The sequence below is a fragment of the Cucurbita moschata genome, unplaced genomic scaffold, assembly GCF_002738365.1.
Source record: "Cucurbita moschata cultivar Rifu unplaced genomic scaffold, Cmos_1.0 Cmo_Scf00039, whole genome shotgun sequence".
NCBI classification, from domain to species: Eukaryota; Viridiplantae; Streptophyta; class Magnoliopsida; order Cucurbitales; family Cucurbitaceae; genus Cucurbita; species Cucurbita moschata.
This window is the reverse complement of record NW_019268555.1, coordinates 1,201,612-1,218,877: the sequence shown is the minus strand read 5'-3', so window position 1 is coordinate 1,218,877 and position 17,266 is coordinate 1,201,612. Positions and strand designations below refer to the sequence as shown.

At 36.5% G+C, this 17,266-nt stretch overlaps 1 protein-coding gene across 2 annotated transcripts in view; it reads right to left on the bottom strand.

The window, feature by feature from the left end:
• Positions 1-268: 268 nt before the first annotated feature.
• LOC111432606 (sister chromatid cohesion protein PDS5 homolog A-like) overlaps positions 269-17,266 on the bottom strand; it is an 18,234-nt gene continuing 1,236 nt past the window's right edge. The window contains exons 2-33 of one of the 2 annotated variants that reach the window (XM_023069548.1): positions 16,554-16,757; positions 16,283-16,464; positions 15,264-15,390; positions 14,961-15,179; positions 13,848-14,064; positions 13,578-13,723; positions 13,326-13,471; positions 10,542-10,691; positions 10,377-10,425; positions 10,109-10,300; positions 9,212-9,394; positions 8,694-8,848; positions 8,480-8,606; positions 8,222-8,371; positions 8,074-8,133; positions 7,803-7,939; positions 7,570-7,687; positions 7,280-7,414; positions 7,001-7,197; positions 6,623-6,779; positions 6,356-6,499; positions 5,556-5,645; positions 4,803-5,459; positions 4,579-4,695; positions 4,266-4,339; positions 3,670-3,721; positions 3,453-3,539; positions 3,331-3,368; positions 1,498-1,560; positions 1,262-1,419; positions 741-1,138; positions 269-662 (exon numbers count right to left, since the gene is read on the bottom strand). In XM_023069548.1, coding sequence (XP_022925316.1) covers positions 621-662; positions 741-1,138; positions 1,262-1,419; positions 1,498-1,560; positions 3,331-3,368; positions 3,453-3,539; positions 3,670-3,721; positions 4,266-4,339; positions 4,579-4,695; positions 4,803-5,459; positions 5,556-5,645; positions 6,356-6,499; positions 6,623-6,779; positions 7,001-7,197; positions 7,280-7,414; positions 7,570-7,687; positions 7,803-7,939; positions 8,074-8,133; positions 8,222-8,371; positions 8,480-8,606; positions 8,694-8,848; positions 9,212-9,394; positions 10,109-10,300; positions 10,377-10,425; positions 10,542-10,691; positions 13,326-13,471; positions 13,578-13,723; positions 13,848-14,064; positions 14,961-15,179; positions 15,264-15,390; positions 16,283-16,464; positions 16,554-16,757 — 4,971 coding nt within the window. In that variant the 3' untranslated portion in view covers positions 269-620. Of the gene's footprint in view, positions 663-740; positions 1,139-1,261; positions 1,420-1,497; positions 1,561-3,330; positions 3,369-3,452; positions 3,540-3,669; positions 3,722-4,265; positions 4,346-4,578; positions 4,696-4,802; positions 5,460-5,555; positions 5,646-6,355; positions 6,500-6,622; positions 6,780-7,000; positions 7,198-7,279; positions 7,415-7,569; positions 7,688-7,802; positions 7,940-8,073; positions 8,134-8,221; positions 8,372-8,479; positions 8,607-8,693; positions 8,849-9,211; positions 9,395-10,108; positions 10,301-10,376; positions 10,426-10,541; positions 10,692-13,325; positions 13,472-13,577; positions 13,724-13,847; positions 14,065-14,960; positions 15,180-15,263; positions 15,391-16,282; positions 16,465-16,553; positions 16,758-17,266 lie in introns of both variants that reach the window. The other variant, XM_023069547.1, reaches the window with a different exon arrangement.

Sequence of the window (17,266 nt, the reverse complement as noted above, 5' to 3'; positions counted from 1 at the left end):
TAACTCATCGAATCTTTCTCCTCTGACTATTGTTCACGATCCTGACCTAGGTCATTGTCTAGCCAACCTAACTCTCAAACACACGAAAAAAGTCTTACATACGCTTCCATGCGTGCATATCACGCACGTGAGAAAATCCTATTTGGCAAATCCCTACTAGATAACACTGTTAAAAGGCAGTTCTTTCCTTTTCTCTTTTCTTTCTGCTAGATAAAACAGAAAACCAACCAAAGGAGTGAGGAGAAGGGGAAAATGACCATTCTTGTACTAGAGATTGAAACAACCATGAATGCATTATATATTGTAACATGTATACTCAAACTATACATGTGCCACTTTTTAACATATCAATCACAAAGGTCATATAAAGGCAGCAAAGAAAAGGTATCATACGAATATATGCAAGAGACCTAATCATCTATCTCCTACTGCAAAAGCTAATTAGTTCACACTTCCGTCCCCTAAACGTCAGAAACTGTGACTGCTATGTTACATTCTACATTTAGCTGCTGTGATCTGTCACATTTGTTCTTAACTGAAACCGTCAGCAGCTCATTTGGAATCCGATTCGAAATTATTGGACAACTATACTAGGTGACCGGACCAACTTTATCCCTGTTTCATCTCAAGCCTCGTTTTCCTGCTCGATGCTTCCATTTGCTCTGTAATCGATAAAAAACGGTGATATAAGCTTTTGAAGATTCATTTGGTTATTGTAAGGCTGGTTAGTTATGACTTACCAGAGGCTCGTCATCAGAAAGTTCGTCTTCCTCGCCTTTCTGCTCCCCTCCAGGACTACTTTGTTCGACTACAGTCCCTTGATTCTTTCCAGAATCGGAGTCGTTGTCGTCATCAATGTTCTCTCTTGAACTTGATTCGTTGACTTCCCTGTCTTCTTTATGAGCCTTACCTCCTCTTGCATTGTCAGCATGTTTCTCAAGACTCTCAGGATCCTCATCAAGTTCATCAGCATCCGGCTTCTCTTCTGCATCATCAACATCAGGCATCTCTTCATCAGATTCCGCAATATGATGATCTCCTTCACCTCCTTTTGAGTCAGACTTGATTTCCCTATCGGAGTCCTCCCGGTCCGTGAACTCCTTGGCGAGAGTCTGTGCACGCTCTCCTTCAGAATCACCTGGAACAATGAACTCTCAGAACCAAAAAATCAATCCTTCTTATACAAAGCATGAACAACTTTCTTTCAGGTAAGAACTTCACGCCAGAATTTCAAGCTCATGGAAATGAAAACATGTTTTACCTGAGTCCATTTCGTCATATACATTAGAGCTTTTGAAAATTCCAGGATTTGAAATGTCTGAACTCCCTTTTTTCACGCCAGAATCTGAAATTTTCGACTTTGATGTACCATTTTGACCATGCTTTAAATTTTTCTTTGGTGTCCTTTTTCCTTTTGTTCTGGAACACAGTACAACTTCATTAAAGTGCTATGAAACAAATAGAAAAGATGCAATATTGCTAGCGTGAGTTACTTACATTTTGAATGGTTTCTTGATTGAACGTGAACCACCTGAATCTTTACTCTTCCAGCCAAGAGTACTGCAAAGGAATTTTTTTAAAAAAAACATGGACAAAATGACGTTATATAGTGCAAAAGTGGGGGGAGGGTGAATGCCAGAATCACTTTGTGATGACCAACAGATTAGCATCTCAAACAAAACACATGGTCATTTACAGCAAGACTTCGTTCTCTTCGTTTGAACCGTTTGATGCAAAATGGGCAAAGTGGGAAATGATGAGGGAATCTAATTTTCGAGATTCCTCGGTTAAAAAGTAGCTGGTTTTGCTACGATTCCGTGACTTTATGACCTTGTGGATTAGCCAACGGAGGAGCTCTTTTCAGCTTCAGAGTTTGAATTCCAGAAGACCCTTATTTGACTAGGAAGTTCTGAGCAGGCTATGCTAGTTGATAAGGTGAACTCGTGTGAACCTCAGTGAGGTCTAGGACTCTGGACTTCAGAAAGATTTTGATTTGATGCAATTTTCAACCATCAGAATTCGAAACCTGCTTTCGATGTTACCAATCCTCATGAAAATCTAATATCCCAGACAGTCAAATTTTCTCGTATATCTCCAAAGAATCAATACTCGAGATAAGGATTCGGAAGCAAAATTCTTAATCATCCCTAGTCATTGTCAGTGTGTGCTCCTAGAAGTGCTGGAGATATTTGGACCCTTTATTCCTTCCATCTAGTCCTGTAATCCCTTTAATCCCATAAAAACCTTGGTCCTGACTCTCGAAGCAGAGGACCAATAAGAAGCTGAAGAACGTTCTCTTAACTAAATTTGGAAAAGAAAAAAGAACCCACTGCACATTGAAAAGAGAGTTCTCCATACGAACAATTTTCAGAAAGAGGGTTCTCCATAAGCATAAAACAATCACTTCAATTCGACCAAGAATTCAAAAAATGAAGAGGGGATGGACCCCAAGTATAACCACCAGCCTCAAGAATGGGAAAATGGTCAGAAAATGTACGAACCTGCCTTGAAGCTCTTGAATTGTTAAAATGATCATCCTACTCATTATTAACCAAAATTCTGTCGATTAACGATCGACTGCCATCATCTCCCAACCGAGACCAAGTAAACTTGCCATTAGATAAAGGGATGGCCATTAAAGCACCTTATGCCTTAAGTGTATTTACTATAACGCGAACAACACATTGCAGGAACCAACTTGAAGTAGACCAGACTTTTACTAATTGAATTGAACCAGAGGCAATTGGGCACACATCAAAGAACGCTCTAGCCAAACCAGATGCGAAGATGAGAGAGAGATTACCTTATTGGAAGCTAAGTCTTCCACTAAAAAACACATTCTTCTCAAACCAAATAGTAAAAAGATTTCAGAACTTGCAACTTCTCACCTCCATGACTACCTCAAAAATATTGCCAACACAAAGAAAAGAAAACGAACACCAAAAATCAGTCGAGTAAGAGACAAAAATACCATAAAGGGTTGCCAGCACATAATAATTAATGAAGACAAAGAAACAAAAAGCTCTGAGACCGAATAGATGATGGCAGAAGGCTAGAAATGATTTTTTTTTTGGGGGGGTGATTGGAGACCGCCATCGGCATTAGCATCGGAGCCAAGGGAAGGGGAGGAGGTGGGGCTTGGATTCCTTTCGCAATCCTCCTCGTTAATACAATGTTCTTGTGGGGGGAAAAGGTTATTGCAGTGTTTGCAATAATAACTGACGCGAAATCCATTCTTGGAAGCCCAATTAAACACAGCATTTTACATATGCATCTGAATGTGGTCTCATAAAAATAAAATGAAATAGACTTCTAAGAGATAGAACTTACACTTCGAGGGAAGGAAGACTCCTGGACAGCTTTAGTTTCTGTAAATTACAAAATGGAAAACTCATAAGAACCTGTCAAACAATTTGAGGCAATATGAAGGAGATGGGCTACAGTTCACATACCTTTGAAGTCTTGTGATCACTGTCAATGACCTCCCATCGCTCCTTCTCGAGTTTGAGAACTTCAACATCTCCATCATCATATAGTATCTTGTATATTAAAATCGTTGAAAAAATATAAGGAACTTTGCCAGGAGTTGAACAACAAATAATTGGCTTTGTCAACCACCAAGAATCAAAAGAAATCAGGGAAATGAGAGGGTAAGATGGCGCAGCCTACCACGTGTTTCCTATTTATTGGATCATAAGATTTCACTGTGCCTTTATAGAATCTGAAAATTTTTAAAATGATACACATATGAGAGATGGTGATAATAATATAATTAGTATCAATCATCAAAGGAATACAAAAACATCAAAATTAAAGACTTGAAAACTAATTTGTTTTTTCATTTCCTCCTAATAATAATTCGTTAACTTAAGTGATAATTGGTCAATCCCAACATCGTGCTAGAGAGATTTCAAAAAAGTATATACATAATATTCAACAAAGTAATAATGGTGAGCGAATGTGTGTGTCCGTGAACGCAAAACTTTACCCAACACTACCACAGCACATTTCATTTAATTGTTTGGGCAAGTTACTCGTCACGTTAAAGGCAGACGTTTCAAACAAAAGTGAGCCCACCGGAGATTTTTCAAGAGGCACCGAAGAGTCAGATACTTGGTAAGGTACATGAACATTGAAGTTTCATATATTCAAGAATGAAGTGCAACTGTAAACTAGGCGTGACGGAAATTTTTTCGAACATTGCTTCTTAAAGAAAACAAGAGCGAAGAAACTATCTACATTTGACAAATAAGGTAGATACTCACTGTTTATCCATGGGCCACCAAACTTTAATTCTGCATCCACTTAAGTCTTCAATATCATTTTCACCATACTTGAACTGACACTACATTTAAGAACTGTATCAGTTAGGGCACCATATAATTTTAGCAAGACAATAAATTTGGAAAGGATTTAATAACGTAACACAATCATAAGAATGGATATTAATACTAGATTAGGTTGAAGGTTCACTTTTGTATCAACAGATGAACTTTGGATTAGTTCTGCATACTACATACTTGAGCACATTAAGTAGACGCCATAGTTAGATTAACGCACATATCACTATCAGCATACCTTTGCTAATCCGGCAATACTTCTTCGTTTCCTCTTCTTCACAGCCCCACCACTTGAGGATTTGGATTTCAAGTTACTCGTGTTGTTCTTATCAACCTTCTTCAGAACACTAGAATGCTGCAAGTTAAATAGAAGGAATGATGTGCGTAAGCAACTCCCGATACTCGCAATGTCTACATATAAAAAGGGGGGAAGGGATGAAGAAGACATAGTTAAGATGCCACCTTAACATCAAGGTCACTTGAATCTTCAAGGTCATTTTCCTCATCATAATGACTCGTGCCTGAGCCTTTAGCTTTAGTTTTGGAAGAACCTGTAGGCTTTTTCAAACATGAGACCAATAAATCCGACTCGCCACTTCCACCAATCTCCTTCTCCTTGGATACATCATCATCTGAATCATGGTTATTCCCCATGTCGATTTCACTTGACTCTAGTGGAGAAACTTCTCCTTGAAGTAAGGTATTTCCTGAACCAGGTGCACGTCCCTTTGAAGTACTTTTGGGTCTAGAACGACTTTGATTAGATGATGACCGCTTGTGTTTGGGAATTGGAGCAGAAGTTGCATCACTAGGTTTCCTTTTTTTGCTCTTTGCAGGTGAATCCACATTCATTCCCTTACCAAGAAAATCTTCATGACCGTTGCTCGGTTTAAGTTCGCTGGTAGTAAAATTTATTTCCCTCACCATTGTCAAGATATCAACGTCGTTTTCAGCATTTTTCTTTTCAATCGGTTTCTTCTTGACCTTTTTGTCCTTTTTATCTTTTTTTTCCCTTGATCCGTATGACTTTATACCTTTCAGCATTTTTCCTAGAGGCACATCATTTCCATCTTTTTCATCTTTATTCTGAACCTCATCTGCAGCAGCTTCTTTAGAAATCTGATTTGATAAAAATAATGTTAGGATTTAGGAAGTTCAAATATAAAATATGATGCAGTCATACATACAACCACTCATGGTAATAGAACATACAACCTCATTTGATTCTAACTTGAGTGACTCAAAGTGAGCCAAAACATTTTCCTCAACCAACCACGTTTGTGCTTCACCTTCAGTTTGACCAGCCTGTCAAAGACATACAATCATATCAGTAGAAGACAAGCACCAAACCATGATGCATGAACCAAATATAATGCTTCCACTTCTATTTAGAAGAGAGGAGGTTACACTTTAGGATCCAACTTGGATTCCTAGTGTAACGGCCCAAGCCCACCGCTAGCGGATACTGTCCTCTTTGGGTTTTCTCTTCCGAGCTTCCCCTCAAGTTTTTTAAAACGTGTCTGCTAGAGAGAGGTTTCCACACCCTTAAAAGGAATGTTTCGTCCCTCTCGCTGGCACTCGTTCCTCTACCAGCATTATAACCATGACTGATTCTAAAATTTACTGATTCCCAGCTCTCAATATCATTACAAAACTAAAGGAAAATGTTGGAAGAAACATCTTATAACGTTTTTATCCACAATCTGCAATTGATAATCTTCACAAGTTAACAATTTAGTTCGTTTTCATTTAATTCAAACTATCAATTATATAAATTTTCCGAAACAAATACTTGCACTTGTTATATGAATAAATAAATAAACATTTTGCATCTACTAGCATGTGTAACTTTACTAAATAATTAAAAAAAGAAAAGAACCAGCTTGACATGTATAGGAGGCGCCTGTATAAAAGAACGGCTCAGAGCAAGCGAAACAAAACAGAAGTCAAATATAAGAGATCTATGCAAACTTGTTGAGTAAAGTACCTATTAAACCAAATTAGTGTTAACTTACCACAGAATCATCTCCTTTCTTCTCCTTCAATTTGTACAATATGGGAGGCAGAGAAATTGGTACAGTCAGGTCTTGTAAATCGTCCTCTTTCAGGGCCAATCTCTTAACAATTGACAATCCAAGATCACAAATTGCATATGAAATCTGAGAATCCAATGATTAAAATTATCAAATGTAGTTGTTGCAGCCCTCTTGGGTTAAGAATCTTAAAAGAAAATAAAATAGAATGGGCGAATAGAAGCCAACAAGATATTACTGTCTTCTAACCTTCGACTTCGCTGCATCAACTACGTCTTCACTATTTTTAATACAATGAAAGATGGAAAATATGGTAGATATATTTTCCTTCTCCTTGGCGATATTAGCCTCTAACTTGACATCTTCATCTTTATGCACTAGTAGAGAAAGAATCAGGTGCAATCGCCTGAAGTTCAAAAAAAGATGATTATCGAAAATGTTAATGAGTATAGAATCTTCCCAAATAAGGCTCTTTTCTCAAGAGTTATTAAAATTAAATATCGTTTTGGTCTCAAGATGGTGCAACCTTTCCCTTTTTGAAATATATATTTCTCGTTAAGCTATTGGCTTTTCTAATATAACTATATCTCCAGAATAAATATAAGCGATATTGTGGGATATTCTTGCCTATATACTAATTCATATGCTTTGACATCCTTGCATTCATCAACATCTGGACACGAATGATGAGCAAGGGCATGAACCAAGTATGGTATTATGTATTCGGGATAAGCTGCCATTGGATTGGCTTCGGATTGCATTGACAGTTGACGTGCCTTCGCTTGGTGATGCATTTGAATAATATCAGCCAGATTTTGTTTCTCCTGTTAATTCAAATTGTACATGAAATTATCAAAAGAAATAATTGAAATGCCAATCAGTTCCTATCAAATCTAGTGTAATTACCTCATCGAACTCAGATGGATTGGAACCATTTATGTTAAATAAGAATGCACATGCGTATTTTGCATCCAACATTCTGTCCTTGATGTATTGATGAACTTTGCTCAAGAATACTTTCCCAGCTTGAGGAAACGTGATCTACAAGACACCAAAACATGCAAAAGCCCCAATTAATCTTGCATTCACAAATAAACTACTTCTTCAAAATGATAATGCCAAGAATAAGTTTCATACTGCCTTATATGAGAGGTTAAGAAGATAAAATATGAGCACAAACTTTTATGTGGACTTGCCTCTGGTATTTTTAAGGTTAAGTGAAAAGTAGTAATCGGTATCTTATCATCCCATTGCTTCGATAGTCGAAGAATTGCCTTTGCAGCTGCAAGTCTTAAATGGGCTTTGTCAACTGAACTGTAAAACGGAAAGACTTTAGCAACTTTCATGCCTCGTACAACAAATGCTTGTTACACAAAACACTCATAAACTGCAATATTAATAAGAAGTATTCCGATATTGATATGGTTACCTTGATTTTATATCTTGGGATATTTCTCCATGGGCAAGCATGTTACCAAGGATCTCTAGAAGATTATTGATTCCAAGACGGAGGTGAGCATCCTTAACAGGTAAGTAGCTCTTGACCAATGTCTTCATGGCGAATATCTGTTTCTCAGAACCAAATATCAAAAGTTTATGTTATCTTGTGAATCTTCAATGGACATCATTAATTATTTTCTGTTGAAACAAATGTGTGTGTGAGAGAGGAGGGGAGAAAGAAACAACCGAATGTGCCCAACCTTTAACAAGCACGGCTCACTTCTGTTCTCCCAAGATGTTTTTGCATCATCTTCCACATCCTGAAATAGAAGCATTAGCAATCATGAACCTAACTATCATCAAGTCATACACAAGGAATAACACAGAGAACCCGTGATGGAAACTCACAGAATCACATTTAAGAATCTGGTTTTTAATAAACTCTTCAATTTCGTTCTCTCTGGTTTCGAAAACAGGCATTGCTGTCTGAGCTATACATCCCAGGGACTGAAGTACAGCAGGCAAATGAGTCTTCTCCTCAAGCATATCCACAAGCCTCTAAAAAAATTTAAGAAGTTTTGAATCATGTAAGGACCATAATGACGTCACGAGAACATTCGTTTTGAAAATGATTACAAGTTTGTTCATGAAAACGTTGAAACAAACCTTGTACAGAACAGAAAGTGATTTTAGCCCGTCGTCTTTTGTTATAGCAGCCAACGCATGTACAGCATACTTGGCCTGTCTTCTAGTGCCTTCTAAGCACAGCCGCTCTAATATAAGGTCTATGGAGCTGGAAATAAATGACAGGAAGATCGGTAATACAAATATTCAATAACCAAGTTCTAAATTTCTAATATGGAAAATTCTTCAGCTATACCTTGATGAGACGGCCAATTGTTCACGGATTGTACCACCAGCTTTTGCTAAAACATGCAGAATTCCTTCTTTTATTATCTCGTTGTCATCTTTAAGAAAATTGATTAGCACCTCCTCAGACCCACTGAATAACATAGGACTGAAGCGTGCAAGAATCTGTGAAAAGAATATCCGGGAGAAAGTTAATCTTTATTTTTTTAGGCAGGTAGATAAGATTAAGCACATAAACTTTGACATATTGGAAGTACAAAATGTTGCAACTTGTTCAAGCAGATAGCTAAGCATTATCAATTGACATCACATTATGTTTTAGCTATACAGCCATTCTTATATACATTCATTACTAATAAACAAAGTCACCCAAAAGCAAAAACACAGATCATTGTGCTGATGCCTTAAACACAAATCACAACGTGCAAAATCGTCGGAAAGGTAGGCTATAGTACAAGAGAGTAGACAATAGCATCACTGAGATTACTTCATATAAAGATGAAAGATTAAGAGATGACAGGTTTTTACCACTAACATAGTCATAGATGATTTAATGTCCTGCATGCTGCCAGAAGATTTTTGAATCTCCACTTCCTGAAGGATTTCTTTTACATGTTCCTTGTTGAATAGTAAATAGGAACACTTCAAAGATAATGAGTTCAGAAAATCATACAAGCGGTGTTTTTCGCCCAGTATTTTAAGCAACTCATCCTGAAAGCATCAAAAACAAAAACGTCACATTACAAATCTTTCTTCGAAATCTAAAGCAAATGCAGCTTCCTCATAATATCTACAGAGGTAGATGAAATTTTTAGTATCAAAATAAACAACTACACCCCAACCACAAATGCAATCTTCTCAGATGGATTAGTAAATCAGTATAACATTGGCAATAAGAAGGATGGAAATTAGTTAAGAATTGTGTTTATGCCTTATACAAGGACTCTTCTAATCATGATTGTTTTGAGTTGTACCACTTGGAAAGGTTTTCCGCAGGCTTTTTCCATGCATTTTGTTCAACTTGTTTTCTCATTGAAAATCAATATGTAATTCAAAACTTCATAGAGGCTACAGAAACAAGCACTTTGAAGTTATTTAGGGAAAAAAGGATTATAGTGTAGTTATTGTGGTATCTTCTGGTACGACTGCCGACTATCTACTCAGACATGGAGGGCAATTTCTGCACTCTTTAGCAATTGAAGCTCAACAGACATAAAACTTAATTCACTCCCGAATCTCCTTTGAGAAAACCAGAATGTTTTGGCTTTAAACTTGGTAAAGGGAGCAATTGATCTTCAAGAACTAAATAATAAATAAAAGATGGAGACTTAATATACGTTCAATTCACAGACAAAAAACTCCCATGCTTGACAAGGGAGAGATGTTTGAGATGTTTAAATGCCTATACAGTAATTTGTTTCTCACCCGCAAGTTGCAAGCTTGATGGAAGCTGGTGTTTGGATCAATAAGATTGCTCAAAATCCTCCAGACATTGGCATCTTTCAATTGATCAAGAATCTGAAAATTTTCCTCAGATTTTGCAGAATCAGCAAATGACCGAGACATAATGCGAAAGCTGAACAGTATTTTCTTCTGGGTCTCAGGAACATCACCACCCTGCAGCTCACCAATCAAAATCGTTAACTCTTCCCATTGTTACTAAATAAACATCATAGATGGAATATTCACAAACCTGGTTCATTTGCCTAAGAGACAGGTACCTCTGCATCTCTTGCTGCAACCTGCAAAATTAACGAGAACCCACAATGGAAATCAGTGAACCAACTGTTATTTACTTGTTTAGGATTGTGAGGTGCTTACAAACTCACTTAAGGTTCTTGATCAGAAAAATGCATACCTTTGTTTTTGCTCCAGAATCTTCTCCAGAGCCTTGAGTTCAATTTTGTCAAACGTTGAGAAGACTCGGAGCAAATGTTTAACTCTATCCTTTACTGGAAACTCAGATGGGAAAAGTGACCCACAAAGAATAGATTCAATTATTTCAGATCTGCAAATCATAGTCTAAAAATCAATAACCTGAGATCAAGCTTATCCATTCACTCACACAACACCAATCAAAAAAGAATGGAGTTCCAATACATGGGAGGATGGTAGGAAATCAATGCTTACGGCACCAATAGCCAAAACTAAAAGTTACAAAAGAAACCTATCTATCATAAAATAGCAAGCAGTTCCTTCAAACAACTATTGAACACACTTTACTGCAAGAGCTTGAAGCATGCAACAGAGAAAAGATAAATAATCAATCTCATTAACTATCACAATTTGACAAGTATTGTTATTAAGAAAATGATTCAATAGTTATTATAACTTGTCTATAAGATTAGTTAAGGACCTAATTCAAGCCACACTGTCTAACCTGTCTATCTATTACTTGTCCTTTAAGAAGGCCGACCAACGTGGTTTTATCGGCTGAAAAAGGCCGAAAAACTTCTTTTGGGAAGGCCCCAAAATGGAGGGTGGTCTATAAAATGTTAATTGGAGAAACACCCAGAAGCCGGTCTTGTGGGGGGTTGGTAATGGCCAACATAAACCAGAGGAACAAAGCTCTTCTTGCCAAAAGGTTTTCGAAGTTTATCCATGAAATATTCACCCTTTGGTGCAAGTTGGGGCATGCCAAGTACTATTCTTCGTCCCATGAACATATTTAAATGTTCCCTTCTTATAAAGCTCAACCAAAACTCCTTGGCATTACATCTCTAAGCTGAGCAGCAGAATTCATGAGAGGATTAAAAAGAAGATTGGCAATGGTATGAACAATTTCTTCTGGACTGACCATTGGAATAAGTTGGCCTCTAGCATCTCCTTCCCCATACTTTACAAGCTTTCTGACGGAATAATTGCAACCATCTCTTAGGTTTGGAATACACCCTCTTCCATGGCGATAAAGGAAGAGTCTGACAGATGGTTCTGACCCGTATTCATGAACTTCTCGGATAAATCTTAATAATGTGCTCTAACTAACAGCCATGATTTCGAGCAGGATCCTTTATTTAACAGTATTTTGGTGGGGCAGATGTCCCAAAAAGATCTTCCTTTTTTTCCTTCGAGAGCTTACCCATAGGGGTATCAACACAGGGGGCATCTCCAAACAAGCATGCCTCTCATTCGTTTATATCCAAGCTGGTGCGTCTAGCAAAAGGAATACTGAATCCCAAATCCATCTTTCTATATCCTGCTCCTTTTCTTATAGCTTCTGAACTTTCATGTTGGAAGTTCTTGGTGGGCAATGGTTCTTTAGCCAATGTTCCCGACTTTTTAGCTTACACCTTCCCAGGCTGTCCTTCCAGGGATGAGAAGAAGATTCTTGGGCTAACTCGGCTTTCATTTGGAATCTCTATCCTTCGACAACTTATAGATTTGGTCTTTTTAGAGCTTCATACCCTTCCAGAATTAGTCTTACTAATCTCATTGCCCAAGGGACAAGTTTTTTGTAGACCACCCCACCCTTCCTTTTTGTATATTTCATTCAAAAAATGAAATCATAGTTCCTTAAAAAAGACAAAAGGAGCGAGAACAGTACGGATTCTTTGGGATTTTATCAAAAAAAAAAATTATTAAAAACCCTTAGGACCTGTTTGTTTCATGTGTTTTTCCATGGTTTTCAGACAGATATTTAAGATCAGAAATTGTTTCACTAGTCTTCACTTTTTAAAACCCAAGATATTCTTATCTACAAAAATTTAGAACTCATTCAACTACCTCCATATAAGTGAGATTTTTATACACAAGAGATTAACAACAACACTATAATCTAATTAATTAATTAATTTTATTATAATTATTTTTATGAATACATTACTTAGACTTAATAAAATTGTAAATAATACATTTAAATTTTATTTTCTAAAAAAAATAATACATTAAAAATCATTATTTTAACTATATCATGTAAAATAATATTAACATTTTAATTAATTTATATTTAGTTAATTGTTTTCTAGGAGGAAGGAAAGAGAAACTACTCATTAATTTCTTTCTACTTAGTAAAAAAAATTAAATTCAATTGCTTTAATTTATTATTTATTTTTACTTAATTATCTAATATAAATATTTTAATTAATTAAATCTAAAATTTTAAATTGTTTTTTTCACAGGAAAGCCTATATAATAATTTAATAATTATTTTATTATGTGAGAGAGTGATAATAACAAATTTTCATTGATAATTAAATATAAATAAATAAACGTTAATTTTAAATTGTTTTAATATAAGTTCAATACTAATCATATTTTTTCTAGTCTTTTTTTATTGTTATTTTGATTAGTTCATAAACATATTATTTAAATTCCAAGAACAAAACTTCCAAAATAAATACAAACATTAATTATTCTCCATATTCAAACACAGACATTCAACTCCCAGACTTTAATTATTCTACATATCCAAACACAGACATTTTTTATCTGACATTTTAATCTAAAAAATTTAATATTCATACTCATGAAACAATATCGACAGCCTAAACATGCCATTATAATTATCGGAATTGAGAGTAAAACACGTTAAACGCACGAACGGATATTGACCTACCAAGTTTCTCTAGTGATGTTAAAATATTTTCTCATCGCAGATAGAAACTTTTGTTTATCAATTTAAGACAAGTACACTTAGACTGACCTGAAATCCTTGTCGTAAAAGCATCTCAAAATCCTCCCAGGAATCCACGTGAAATCGTCGGGATTGGTTGATTCAGCAGAAGATTTCACAGAATAGACCTTGTATATCTCAGCTAGCCTCTCCATTGTATATTTTTTAACAAGTAGCTGGATATTCAGAGAATAGGAAGAAATATTGGATTTCGACATGAATGATGATATTCACTATGTAAGTTTAAACAGTAGTAATAGATCAGAGAAGATGGATGCGTACAGATTTATCTCGAAGGCGTTCAGCTACGAGCTTTATAGTATCAAGCGGAATTGCATTCAAGGAAAGACATGCCACATCACAAATCACAGAAACAACTTGTTTCCGCACATTTTCATCGAAGTCCAACAGCCGATCAGAAAGGGCAGCTACAGAAGGCCAAACCAAAATTGATACCAGCCGAGGTTACCAACGGTTAAATCACTAATCAACCCATCAAAAAAGAAATAAATAAATAAAGGAACAGAAAGTAAGTAAACATAGAACACTTACAAATGATTTCAGATGCTTCATCTCTAAGAGGATTGGATAGTAGACAGCTCTTCACATGCACCAGGACAGACATTCGAACCTCAACAACCCTATCTGTCAGTCTTTTTAGAAACTCTGAGAAAACCGGCTGAAAAACTTCAGATATAGAAGAGCCAGGTAGAGAAAACAGGTCTCCAACCAATCCAACGGCCTTTACACGAGTATCCAGCTGATCAGTCTGCAGATATTTTTCAGGACGGATTAGAAATAGAAACTGAAAGTAATCAATAATCTACACTACATATTTAATGTTATCAGTTTCCTACTAGAAAAAGTATATATATTTATGTGCGTACGTACTAAACATATGGAATTAACAATACCTTCCGCTATCTCTTTTCTTTTTATTCCTTTATTTCTTTTACACAAGAAACACGGCTGTTATAAACAATGCCATATCTGTTCAAGAGCTGAACACATATTTGCAAAAACAGATTTTCATATGTATGGTACAATTTTGCAATGTACGGGAGCCTAAGGTATCTCTGAACATAAAATAAACCCATGCTAAAGAACCCAGCTCAACTTCGTAAGGACAGTATTGCATTTCCATATTTCCAAACTCTAACTCTATTACATCCGCACTTATGGTAAAACCCTGCTTCCAACAACGTGTATTGAACCAAGCACCTAAATGCAGGATACTCGAAACTCCCTGTAGAAACAGGGAGATCAAACACCATTGAAAGGTACGAAATCTTGGGAGGGCCGAAAAGGCAGAACAAAGTGAGAGGAGGAGAGAGAACAAGAGTGAACTTCAGATGATTGAGGAACTAGAACGTCTATAAAAAAAAACAAAACAAAACCCAATCATACTCAACTAAGCTAATACAATAATTAATATACAATTCCGCATACGAGATCACTGATAAATTTGCTACAAAAGTAATGGTTATCATGTTCGAATAGCCACTAACAGATTAGGCAAGTGAATCACAGAACTAAAATCACCAGTAGACTGTAATTACAAGTTTGCAGTGAGATTCAAAGCATGCCATCCCGTTCACTCCAAATTTATTAGACCACTGAAACAAACAGACGAATGAAATAACAAGAGTCGCCAACAGACTTTACCAGTAACTCTCCAATGAGGTATGCAGCAATCCCAGATAGAATCTGCGGGGCGCAGCAATATATGTCATAAATAACTTCATGGTAATCAATCAGATTGTATGGTGGTTTGTTTTCTCCTGACATTGAAGTTACAATAAACTGTTTTACAGCAGCTTCAAGTTTTTCAGCAGAATTCTGTATCACATTCATAGCAAGCTTCCTTGCAGCCGAAGAAACATTCTGATCACGAAGCATCATTTCAGTAACAGTGTATCGACTTATTCAAAAAGAAAATTTGCATGCCCTGGTAAAAAGGAAACTTACACTTTTATTGCGACCTAAAGTCGATAATAGAGTAAATAAGAGCTCCTCTCTGATGTCCTCACTTTCCTCTAAGAGAACAACCATTATAGTTTGCATCGATGAGATAACACTTTCAGGATGATCCTCCCTGTGTTGGTCAATTATAATTAGGTGCATAGAAGATATCTTGAAATGATAATAATAGAAAATTTAACACATAAGCTAAATCTCTAACAAAGACTAATTGCAAATAATATTGACATTTCAAAGAAGAATTATCTTTAAATTTTTAAACTCGGAGAAAGGACAAGCTAACAAAGGAAGCTTTCAAAAAGCTCCAAACTCATCTATACAATCCTCACGTAATACAAGGACTATCATCCTTTCCCTCAGCCTATTTATCTGCTCTCTCCTATTACTAACTCATTAACTACACTCGAACTGTCTCTCAATACTAACCTACACCCCCGTGCTCTTTTTCAATTACCCTCCTCAAGACATTTTCTCACACATCTCTTCCAGATAATAGGTGAAATGTTCTGAAGTTGCAAATAGGATGGGGGAGATCCTTCCACTGTATTTAATACCTCAACAAATGTTAGCATTATCTGTGGTCTCCGTGGTAGAAATAAGTCGTCAATCCCAAAGCAGAAGGGAGATGGTTAGTCCTCTAGGTTTTTCTTAACGGGGACAAGATTGGGTTCAAGGCCACCTGACCACAGTTGCTTCTATCTTAAAAGAATCGTTGAACTAAGGAGAAATTTTGATAACGTGTTTTAATCACGGAATCTGTATGGTTCAAGTTTGAGCTCAATTCAATTCCGTAAATTTGTACACCATTATTTTTGTAGTCTTTGTATTTTTAAAATTTTTCTTAATATACACTGAGACTCATTGTGAACAACCAATATAATAATGTACAGTACTCAGCTATAATCAAGAACAAAAACCGTACCAAACTGCAGACGTAATTTGAAAAGGTATCCAAACCCAACAACGGTAACAACATAACTTACATAGAGCACATATGTCATACAAACCTGGCAACGGCAAGAAACGTGCTGAACATTTCATTGACCAGATCATCACAATCAAGGTCCAACATTACAACACACGACCTATATTTAGCAAGTGTCTCCAAAATGACAACTCTCCTACCAAATGAAGGGCCATTAGTATCATTCAATCCACTAAAAGTGCCCACTATCAGGTGAAAGATGTCCTGCAAGCAGATGTACTTAGTTAGACCACAGCATAGTCTAACTAATAAATCAGATAAGTACACAATCCAATTCCATCCGCCAATATTACCTTTAAAACATCATCACTATATGGAGCTTCAGGTGCTGTTATTCGTGTTATTTCACAAATACATGTAGCAACTAGAAGTTTGACATCTCTATCTTGGTGTTGAAGCAATTCCGGCTTGATAACTGCATTGATAAAAGGTTGCATCGACTCCAAAATTGAAGCTGACGGTGATTGATCCAATTCAGAAAGGTACCCTGCAGCTTGCTGCAAATCCAAAGACAGCAAACCATGACACACTTGAATGCATAATTATAAATAGCTGTTCTCAGCAACGAACAGTAAAGGGTAGAGATAAAACTATATTCTTTTAGCGCCTTATTAGTAGATGAACAGTTCAAAATCTAGAGCGAAAGTGGGTTACTAGCAGGATTTGAGCTAGTTTAAATTAAGAGTATATAATAGCTAAGCAATTCATAAGAATTTCGAAGCCAAACGAGTAGCCGGAAACATGCATGCATCAAATCCCAATGAAAGCCGGAAAAAAATTCACTCAAAAAACCTAGATCCTGCTGAATCAAAACTTCCAGAGCTCAATGCGGAACTATAAGGTCGAGAAAATTATTCTCTCCTTATCGGGCATAAACAAATCTTCAAGAACAATGAATCAAGGGCAGAAATAGGGCATAATTCAACCCAACGCCCTCGATTGAAGACACGACAGTGAAGAATTTTGACTTCAGAACAGACTTCACAGAACCCCCCCCCCCCCCCCC